This window comes from Bombina bombina, chromosome 11 (assembly GCF_027579735.1).
Source record: "Bombina bombina isolate aBomBom1 chromosome 11, aBomBom1.pri, whole genome shotgun sequence".
NCBI classification, from domain to species: Eukaryota; Metazoa; Chordata; class Amphibia; order Anura; family Bombinatoridae; genus Bombina; species Bombina bombina.
Window position 1 is genome coordinate 90,031,379 of NC_069509.1, and position 12,015 is coordinate 90,043,393.

A 12,015-nucleotide genomic window follows, 5' to 3' on the forward strand; every position below is an offset into this window, starting at 1 on the left:
CAAAAGATACTAAGAGAACAAAGCAAATTTGATAATAGAATTAAACTGGTAAGTTGTTTAAAATTGCATGTTCTATCATGAAACAAAATGTGGGGTTCATATCACTTTAAAGGGACCCTGAACCCAATTTTTTTCTTTCATGATTCAGATAGAGCATGCAATTTTAAGCAACTTTCTAATTTACAACTATTATCAATTGTTCTTTGTTCTCTTGCTATCTTTATTTGAAAATCATGAATGTAAATCTTAGCAGTCAGACCATTTTAGGTTCAGCACCATGGATAGTGCTTGCTTATTTGAGGCTTACATTTACCCACCAATAAGCAAGCATAACCCAGGTTCTCAACCAAAAATAGCAAGAGAACAAAGAAAAAAAATTGATAATAGGAGTAAATTAGAAAGTTGCTTAAAATTGCCTGCTCTATCTGAATCATTAAAGGAAAAAAATTGTGTTTAGTGTCCCTTTAAATTAAAAATAATAATAACAACCTTGTCACATAAAGGGGAACATTTACAATTTTTATTTTTATTTGGAGAGTCACAGAACACATTTTACAAATATAACTAATACTGTTTTTAAATTATTATATCTCCTAGCAGTTTCCCTAGGGTGTCTACAAAAGCTTAGCTACTGAATATCATCCTTTTGATAAATACATAAGGGATTTAATGAACATACCTGCTAAAACCCCAGCAAGATATAGGAAGCTGATCCTCAACACTCCGTGCACCATTTCTAAAGGGACTCCAATCATCAGTTGTAGAAGGGTGTTAAATCCCAGTTGCTCTAAACTGCCAGAAACACAAAATAGACATATTATTGTTACAATATAAAAAACAGATAACCAGGGTTACATGAACTTAAAGGGCAAAAATAGTAGAAAAGTTACATGCTCTAGCTCATCATAAGAGCATATAATTGTAAGACTATTGAGCCTACACTACTGTGTGTTTAAACCCTGCAAAGGGAAGTGCCACACAAGATCCGCAGAGCACCCAATCAGAACCAGCCTGCTTATCAAATCAGCAGCGCTAGTTGCACAATTCAGATGTGCAATTAGCGCTGCTGTTTGGATCAACAGTGGTTGCCACTGAAGACTAGCAGTGCTCCGCGGTTCTGTGAGCAGCACTTCTTTGCAGGAGTTAGACAGAAGAGTCAGGTCAATAGTCTTAAAACATTTATAACTATTATGGCCCTTTAAGTAAGAGAACACATCACAAACATATCTTATTTAGTGTATTATCCTTTTCAGGATTCAAAATTCTTAAAAAGTTTGAGAGTATTTAAATTATAACAGACCGACGTGCAGAAAAGATTTTTTGTTATTTGCAGTAAAAACAAATAAGTTTCTCCATAATTCACTCATAGCCAGAACGAATGGAATGAATATATAAAACATTCATCAAAGCAAATTTGATGATAAAAGTAAATTGGAAAGTTGATTAAAATTAAAAGTCCTATCTGAATAATGAAAGTTTAATTAATACTAGACAGTCCCTTTAAAGTGAAAGTTAATCCTAGCGTTTCACAAACGCTAGGATTGACTATTGAAACAAATAAAGGGGACTTTCATTCATGAAGTATAAGATACTTACCGCACTGCTATTGGCTAAGTGGTGAAAACGTCACCTCTTATGAAAACATTTTTTTGCTGTGGCATTTGTTAGCAGCTCAAATCACCGAACGGTTGAAACAAATAAAGAAGCTTTCTAGATGAAGTATTTTATACGTCATGAATGAAAGTCCCCTTTATTTGTTTCAATAGTCAATCCTAGAGTTTGTGAAACGCTAGGATTAACATTCACTTCAATGTTTGTAGAGAAAAAGCATAACATGATATGCACAATTGTGCTTTGCTTAGACCACTGGTTTTCAAATGTGCATGCCCTCTACTACAATTAACAGCTATCTCCTCCAAGCCAATTATTTATACAGGCATAGTCAGGGGTCAAGTCCTACAAAACAAAGTGTGGGAACTCACCAAGACTTCCACCCCCCCCTCGCAATTGATATTGTTTTATATATATATATATATATATATATATATATATATATATATATATATATATATATATACACACACACTTTATTTATATGTATATAATCTATACGCTTTGGTTAATGAAAGCAAATTAAATCCAGGGAAAGGATGAATGGTTACCTTTGGGTCTGAGAATCCTCCTCTGTCACAGAGTCTCACCCACTTAAGGTGCAATAGTCCTATTTCTGCTGTGGGGATCTAAATAACCCCAGAGCAAGCCACACAGAAATGTAAGCACCATGTGTTCCACACATTGTGGGGTGATCACACAGCAGGACCACTGACAGACTTGCATTTAGTGTATTGTAGGAAATGTTACTGCCCATTACTAGAGGATCTCACTATCCCTCTAACCAGACTGTGCTCCAGCTCCTCCCGCCAGCAGCAGCAGTGTTTACTGAAGCATTTCTGTTCTCTGTCCAGAGGGAACTTAGTTCCACCTGCAAAAATAGTGCAGGAACTCCGTTCCCACCCGACTTGACCCCTGGGCATAGTCCCAATGCTCTCACCACAATTAACTTTAACAGTGATTAAACCTTCCTTAAAGGGATATGAAACCCGATTTTTTTCATTCATGATTCGGATAGCACATGCAATTTTAAGCAACTTTCTAATTTACTCCTATTATCAAATTTACTTTGTTCTCTTGCTATCTTTATTAAAAAAGTAGGAATGTGATGTATAGGACCCGGCCCATTTTTGGTTGAGAACTTGGGTTATGCTTGCTTATTGGTGGGCAAATGTAAGCCTCAAATAAGCAAACGCTATCCATGGAGCTGAACCTAAAATGGGCTGGCTGCTAAGATTTACATTCCTGTTTTTAAAATAAAGATAGCAAGAGAACGAAGAATAATTGATAATAGGAGTAAATTAGAAAGTTACTTAAAATGTCATGCTCTATCTGAATCATGAAATAAAAAATTTGAGTTCAGTGTCGCTTTAAGCAGCTCATAAAAATTGCTATTACTTAAGAGACACCTTTAATTTCAGTAACCTTCCTCATGAATATTGTTAAAGGCAGTGTTAACAGCTACTGTGTCAATGCCCTCTACTACAATTAACAGCTATCTCCCCCAAGCCAATTATTTATACTGGCATAGTCCCAATGCTTTCACTACAATTAACCTTAACAGTGATTACACCTTCCTTAAAGGGATATGAAACACGATTTTTTTTTAATTTAAGATTCAGATAGAGCATGCAATTTTAAGCAACTTTCTAATTTACCCCTATTATCATTTTTTTATTTGTTCTCTTGGTATCTTTATTTGAAAAAGCAGAAATATAAATTTAGGAGCATGCCCATTTTTGGTTCAGACCCTGGGCAGCGCTTGCTTATTGGTGGCTAAATCTAGCTACCAATCAGTAAGCGCAACCTAGTTGCTGGACGAAAAATGGTCCAGCTTCTAATCTTACATTACTTTTTCAAATAAAGATACCAAGAGAAAGAAGAAAAGTTAATATAGGAGTAAATTAGAAAGCTGCTTAAAATTGCATGCTCTATCTGAATCATGAAAGAAAAAAATGTGGGTTTCATATCCATTTAAGTACCTCAATGATTGACCTTATCCCACATCAAAATATTCTCTCCCACAGCAAACACCCAAAATGGCTGACCCGATCTTCTTGCACCACTAATATCCTAACCACGAACGTGCTCCTCCAAAACTATTCTTAACTTTAAACACCCCCTTTCATGACACCCTACTGTTTTGTTTTTGTAATGCAATAGGGCAGTGAGTGCTACCTTTTAGATATTTTTTTATAATTTGGAAGACTAATATGATATCTATAAAAGGAATATGCATAATGCAAGTACATGGAAAATGGAAGATACTAAAGTCTATATGTACATGAAACATCTTCGTTATAAATTCATATCAATTAATACTAGGAAAGGTCGCCATATTACTCAAAAATCGCTCAGGGATATTCACGGTGAATGCAATGTACAGCAGTGGTCTCAAAGTACCAGCCCTGGGGCTATATGCGGCCCTCAAGATGGTTTAATTCGGCCCTCCCTTGTTTATTAGGTAAATTATTATTTCAGTCCCATCAATTTTTTCAGGGTTCTAAAAGGTGTAACAAGTTGATGATCTATACAGGCACACAAGTTAAAGATAAAGACAAGCATTGTCCAGTATAGACTCACATTATGCACTGCTTGGATAAATGTCACTTTTTATTCAGTTCCAGAATGATCACTTCACTTGGCACAATATAAATATACACTATGTATGTCTATTGTGGACTACAGCTTCTATCCTGCACTACTACAAATGTCACTTCCAGTTTATATTATATCCAGTTCCAGAGAACTCACTCTGTTCATGTGGCCCCCATAGCAGAAGAACACTTGGCCAGTGGCCCCCCCAGATACAACGAGCTTGATACCCCTGATCGACAATAACCTTTTCTTACCAAGGTTCCTCTCCTTATCTAATCAATTCCCCTTGCACCACCTTAGCATCTAAGCTCATAAGCCCAGCTGCCATATAAATCACCCCCGTGCAAGATGATCTACAACAGTTGGTAACTTACAGGCAGGACCCTCTACCTATTCATCTGGTCTAGTATTGCTTCTTATAAATGTAACCAGAGTAAATTGCACCTATGTTTATCGCACTAATCTGGTCCGCATACCAGATCATGCAAGGCCACGCAGGAGCTATTAGAATCACTGACGCTCTCTCCTGCTTGATCCGAGCAATGACTCGTGGAAGGAGAGCAAGCGGAGGATCAGGTATGCCAACCTGAGGTTCCAAGGAACTGCCAGAGCATCTATCAGGAAGGCCTGAGGATCCCTTGACCTCAAACCGTACTTTGGAAGCTTGGCGTTCTGGCAAGACGCCATCAGATCCAATTCCGGGACCCCCCATTTGATGGTTAACCTGGAGAACAATTCCGGATGAAGTTCCCACTCCCCAGGATGAAAAGTGTCTGCTCAGGAAATCCGCTTCCCAGTTGCAATTGTGAGCTTCCGCCCACTGAATGATTCAAGCCACCTACTTCATGGCTAAGGAACTCCGAGTTCCCCCCTGGTGGTTGATGTAAGCCACTGAGGTTATGCTGTCTGACTGGAACCTGATAAACCGGGCTAAGGACAGCTGAGGCCAAGCCATCAAGGCATTGAAGATCGCTCTCAACTCCAATATGTTTATGGGGAGAGCAGATTCCTCCTGAGACCAAAGTCCCTCCGCCTTCAATGAGTCCCAGACTGCTCCCCAGCCCATCAGGCTGGCGTCCATAGTCACAATCACCCACGAGGGTCTCCGAAAGCATGTCCCCTGAGACAGATGTTCTTGAGACAGCCACCACAGAAGAAAGAGTCTCTCATCGACTGATCTAGAACTATCTTCTGAGACAGATCTGCATATTCCCCTTTCCATTGACTGAGCATGCATAACTGCTCGATTCCATTTGAGAACTCTACAAAGGGAACTATGTCCATGGAAGCCACCACCAGACCAATTACCTACATACATTGGCCACTGATGGCCATACAGCAGAATGTAGAGATAGGCAAGAGGAAAGAATTGTTGGCTCTTCTGACTTCCATCAGAAATATTTTCATTGATAGGGAATCTATAATGGTTTCTAAGAAAACCACCCTTGTAGCCGGAACAAGGGAATTATTTCCCAAATTCACCTTCCATCCGTGAGAACGAAGAAAAGACAACAAGATCTCTGTGTGAGATTTTGCTAGTTGAATAGATGGCGCCTCAGCCAGAATGTCATCCAGATAAGGCGCCACTGCAATTCCCCGAGACAGAATTACTGCCAAAATAGCTCCCAGGACTTTTGAGAAAATTCTGGGAGCTGTGGCGAGGCCAAATGGAAGAGCCACAAACTGAAAGTGTTTGTCCAGATAGGCAAATCTCAGAATTTTGTGATGATCCCTGTGAATGGGAACATGGAGATATGAATCCATCAGGTCTATGGTCATCATGAACTGACACTCTTGCACTAAAGGAAGAATGGAAAGGATAGTCTCCATTTTGAAGGACAGCACTCTGAGAAACTTGTTGACACACTTTAGATCTAGAATAGATCTGAAAGTTCCCTCTTTTTTGGGAACCACAAACAAATTGGAATAGAACCCTAGACCCTGTTCCTGTACTTGGACTGGAACTATCACTCCAAGGAGGGAAAGATCCTGTACACATTTCAAGAACGCCTTTCTTTTTATCTGGTCTACAGATAATCTTGAGAGGTGGAACCTGCCCCTGGGAGGAAAGGTCTTGAATTCTAATTTGTAACCCACGGCCCACGGATATGGGACATCTCATATTCATGCTTGAGAAAACTGAGTCTGCCCCCCACTTGATCCGATCACGGATCGGGGGCAAACCCTTCATGCTGACTTAGACTCAGCTGCGGGCTTCTTAGATTTCTTCCCTTGTTCCACACTGACTGGGTTTCCAAGAAGGCTTGGACTGTTCCTGCTTGGTAGAGGAGGGGGAAGACTTACCTTTGAAGTTACTAAAGGAACGAAAATTACTCTGACGTCCTTTTGGGCCTATTCCTCCTATCTTGTGGCAGAAAAGATCCTTTACCACCCGTGATATTGGAAATAATTTCTGCCAAACCCGGTCCAAACAAGGTCTTACCCTTGTAAGGAATCGCCAAAAGCTTAGACCTAAAGGAAACATCTGCTGACCAAGATTTCAGTCATAACGCTCTATGCGCCAATTTTGCCAAGCCAGATATTTTGGCTCCCAACTTAATGATCTGCAATAAGGCGTCAGTAATAAAGGAATTGGCTAACTTAAGGGCCTTAATCCTATCCTGTATCTCCTCCAAAGGAGTCTCTGCTTGGAGGGACTCAGACAAAACGTCAAACCAATAGGTGCCGCACTTGTCACTGTAGCAATACACACTGCCGGTTGCCATTGGAGATCCTGATGACTATACATATTTTTTAAGTAAGCCTCCAGCTTCTTGTCCATAGGGTCCTTAAAAGAGCAGCTATCCTCAATAGGAATAGTAGTTCTCTTAGCCAGGGTAGAAATCGCCCCTTCCACCTTGGGTACCATCTGCCACAACTCCTTAATGGAGTCCGCCAACGGGAACATCTTTCTAAAAACAGGAGAGGGAGAAAAAGGAATTCCAGGTCTCTCCCATTCCTGGGCAATAATCTCCGTAGCACGGTCTGGCACAGAAAACACCTCCCCAGAGGAGGGGACATCAAAGTATCTATTTAATTTGCTAGATTTCTTAGGGTTGACAATGACAGGGGTATCAGAGTCATCCAAGGTAGCCAAAACCTCCTTTAACAAAACACGAAGGTGTTCAAGCTTAAATCTGAAGGAAACAACTTCAGCATCAGAAGAAGGAATTATACTATCCAAATCTGAGATCTTACCCTCAGAGGCTACTGAAGTATCTTCCTCTTCAGACTTATGAGAAAGAACAACTTGGTTAGCCTGAACTGGATCAGAAACCTTACGATCTGATTCTCTAATTTTCCTCTTGCGTCTTCCCTGAAGCATGGGAATGGCAGCTAATGCCTCAGATACCGCCGAGGAAACCTGGGCAGCAATTTCTGCATGCAAATATACTCCTCCAGGAGATTGCGAGGAACCACAGGGCACTGCATGTGACAACGATAAAGTTTGGGACGCTTGAGGAGAAGGCTGTGGCATATACTAGATAGTCTTCTTGAAAAAGTCTGAGCGATCTCAGACGAAACGCGTAGAGACTAACGTTCTAAAAGACTGACTGTATATTCAATACTCTATTCCACGCACTACGGAGGTCTATTCCACAAGTCACTACCACACTTGGTTTCCTATTATGGCTGATGTGGATTCTCGCATTTTGGATTGTCTCTCTGAACAGTGGAATTACAGTTGCAGTCTTCCTTTGGAATATTTTTCCTTATATGCATTTTTATGTTTTTAACATTGTAAGTAGCCACTAGTCTTAGCGCACTTACTTGTATTAAATCTTGCTACACTTTAATCGGGCTGCGCCTGTTCTGTTCTTGTTTTACACTCTACAGAAGGCACATACTCTTGGTCCATATTGCAAGTAAATTTAACACACTAAAAAGAAAAAATGTTATATTCAAATACTGTCTCTTTAAGATAGTAATCTCCAAAGCAATCAAAATCCCTTAATAGGGATATAGAACAGACCTTGCAAAATCAATATATATATTTGAATTGCCCAAAGTAAAAAAAAATTAAAACACCTTCTTTTGGAAGCCAAAAAAACCTCTTATTACTGCCCTCTACACCTCAGCGATATTGCTGAGGCGTCTACCTGCCCCCTCTGCACCGCGGAGCTGATTGCGACTCTGATGACTGATCGCAGCAGCTCCGGACCTCTAGAATGTCTCTCCGTTGATGCCGAGGATCTCACAGGTAACTGCTACAAGCTGTGTCACAAAAGTGAAAACTGCGCACTTTAGCATTCACTGCCTCCTCAGAAAGGGATCCGCCTCTCCTATGATGTCAGTGGCGGTCCCAGCGGCCATCATTTTTTCTTAATCAGACCAGCATAAAATTTCCCAGCCTATACGTGATAAAACATGTAATCACAGTCCGACCGGCTTCATTCTAAAAACCGGATTAACAGTGACAAAACATTAATAAAACATACTGAGCCACCAATGATTCTTAAGTACTTATGAAAAATCAATCTCTCGAACGTCACACAGTGCCTGCTCCCTGCCTTTCTAAATCCTTAACTTCATGAATGCAAAAGTCCCATTTTAAGTGCAGACTAAAACTGTTTTAGTGCCAGAGTTCTTTCCCAGAAGAAACCAAAAATGGCACTTGCCTGCACCCTTAACTGTCCGGCAGGAGGACAGCTCACCCGGCATGAAAGGAAGCCACTCCTCACAGAGATCAGTGGAAATAAGAAATGACAGAGTAAATTTACTCTGGCTTTCTATATCAGGGCAGCAATTTGTCAGGAAAATGCAGTGAGGCCCACCTCGCAAGTTCCTAACTGCTTGAAAATCACCACTGCCCTACTGAAGAGACTAAAGTAGAACACAGCTAGACCCTATCATGAGAGGAAAGATCAGAGCAAACCAACTCTGGCTTTCAAAATAATAAAATCTTGATTGAAGTGAAAATCTTCAGACACCAAAAACTTCACCTCCTCTTTGCACTGAAGGCAAAGAGAATGACTGAGGATTGTGGGAAGGGGGAGAGATACTTAACAGCTTTGCTGTGGTGCTCTTTGCCTCTTCCTGCTGGGCAGGAGTGATATTCCCAACAGTAATTGATGATTCTGTGGACTCACCATATCCTAGGAAAGAAAACACCCACAAAAATAAAGGTGAAGGTCTTCTTCCAGGCAGCTCCATCTTCATCCAGTGCAAAGGCGGCGTGGAGCGAAGGCGGCCGCAAAGCAGAAACGGCAGCCGTGGAGCCATCCAGCGTGGAGGATCCTCTTCATACGATCGTTGCCGCACACTGAAGATTAAATGCAAGGTACCCGTTTTATATTTGGGGTACCTTGCATTCCTATTGGCTGAAATTTTCAAATCAGCCAATAGGATGAGAGCTACTGAAATCCTGTTAGCTGATTTGAACATAGTATTTATTATAGTATTTGCAATGCAGAGGCATGGCGGATTAGGGGTTAATAGATAGTTTATGGGTGTTGGTGTACTTTGTAACTTTGTTATGAGTTTTGTGAAACATTTTTGTTTTGGAAAATCCATAACTACTGGTTGTCTTTGGTCATGGAATGGATTGTAGCGGTATAAGCTATAAAACTAGCGTAATAGCCATACCGCATAACCTCTAATACGGGTGAGCTGAATAGTCTATACTCAAAAGCCATATTTTGAGTGTTGAATGGAGAGTTGCGGTACAGTCTAAAATGATAGCGGTATAGCCGCTCCGCCACGACTTGTAATACGGGTGAGCTGCCATTCCGCGCACAAAGGACAATTTTTCTGCGGTATAGCCGTACCGCAAAACTTGTAATTTAGGTGTTTATGACTAAGACTAAAGCACAGATTGGCTCCAAATAAGGCAAATGATGGGTGGGGTTTAGCTATTAAATATAATTGCATTAAAAAAGAATGTTAATCTGTTTTAAAAACATTAAGACTTGGTTGATATGTTATACGGAAAGGTCTTGAACTTACAAGGTGTTTACTGTCCCTTTATGTGCACAGATGACTTTATTTAAAATACTTTTCCAAAATAGACACTCTTAAGTTAAATATCTGTTGTAGCAAATAGCCAGCAGCTTCTATAAAACTTTATAATTTATAGATAGCTGCAGTGTCAGCACCATCATAATATTGGAATTATTTACACTCCAGCTATTTGCTGAATTTGTAAACAAAACAAAATACAGCCCATAGCTGCTGATAATATTTTGACAAGGCTGTACATGATCCTATGTCTTAAAAGACATTTCAGAAGTTTCTGCAGATATGAGAGTGGAGGGATGTATATCTCAATTATTTCTTTGCTCAGTTGAAATATACAATTTTAGTAATCACCCAACATGCCTTGGGCAAATAGCTGTGAAAGGGACACAAAGTACCTTGTAATTACAATCTTTTCTGTAGTCTTGCAATAAATAAACATACCAGCTGACTGTGAAGATTTTTGCAATAATTGTTTTTCAATGGCCAAACCCAACCACGTCTTATTTGGAGGAGCCAATCCGCACGTGATACTGGGGCAACAAAGCAAACATTACCAGCATTTTCAATGCAGTAACTGGGACTGTGAGGTTTGGTATCCTGGGGGTGGGACTGAGCAGACTGTGGGTGGAGTTAGAGGATACAGGCAACACCAGAATGGGCTATGGGCAGAGTTGAAGAGCTGAAGAGTTTTTGGGGAGAAACTTTTGGTCTGTGAGCTTGACTGGATGTTTCTGGGCAGGTTTTATATAGAGAAGAGAGGCAGGAGGAAAAGAGTGACAAATGTCTCAAAATCGGACCATCCAACACTGTTACAAACAATGCTGCTATATAGTGCTCAAGATACATGTAATTTCCTGACCCTGCCTAAGTATGTTCTTCAACAAACTATACCAAAAGAGCAGAGTATATTTAATAATTTAAGTAAATAGTACACCTGAATCATGAAAAATGAAGTTGGACTATCATATCCCTTTAAAGTTGTTGGTGCTGGACTGGCCTATTATAATATCTGTTGTGAATTTTGGTCATTTGCCTGTCTACAGGCAATTTTTAAATGCTGGTTCAAATAATCACTGATATAAAAAATTTGTCTTTGCTGTAATCAGGGGATGGATATGAGGGAAAATCTAGTATTGAGAGGGGTAGAATTATTGTGCCAAGTTGCTTTTCCTATTAGTTACCATGACGACAGCATGTGTGGCCTTGGGATACTCATTGCAGAATAGGATGGGATAACAGACAGACAGAATTTAATTAAAGAATAAGACAATTAATATAAAGAGATTGTGCACTCAGGAATGTACTAAAACCCTGGCATTTTATATATAAAAGTATAATGATTATTTAAAGAAATAGGTTTTTATTTAGTTACCAGGAAACAAGCACAAAAATGTATATATATTTCATACAACTCAAAATAAGATTTGCAATGTGATCAGTGCTGAGGGCATATTTCTTCCAAGTCAAGCTAGGAACATTTATTCAGCATGTAATGATTTATTCAGATATCTAAATAAATATGCTTGGTATAACCACAAATCCATACCAGTACCATTAATGATCTTAAAGGGACATTAACAAAATATCCACCATAAAATATTTAATTATGCATAGTAAATATAAAACGTGCAATGTAATTAGAATGATTAATTTTGCCTAATTTTGTGCATTTTATTCTTGAAAACTGTGGCTCCGACCCTATGCAATTTGCTAAAAGGAAGTCGCTACGCAAAAAGTAACAACCCCAGTTGGCCATTGGAGTGACTGGATCATACACTGTTTCAGTTTGGTTACTAAACTGTAGTAAAACTTCTCACAGTTACAACAAATCAGGGAATTTTTCTGACC

At 39.7% G+C, this 12,015-nt stretch overlaps 1 protein-coding gene across 1 annotated transcript in view; it reads right to left on the reverse strand.

Annotated features, from left to right (window-relative positions):
* The window catches only part of RHBDL1 (rhomboid like 1), a 180,439-nt gene that overhangs the window by 26,410 nt on the left and 142,014 nt on the right, over positions 1-12,015 (reverse strand). Inside the window, exon 5 of the mRNA XM_053695256.1 lies at positions 680-792. Coding sequence (XP_053551231.1) covers positions 680-792 — 113 coding nt within the window. The remainder of the gene's footprint in view (positions 1-679; positions 793-12,015) is intronic.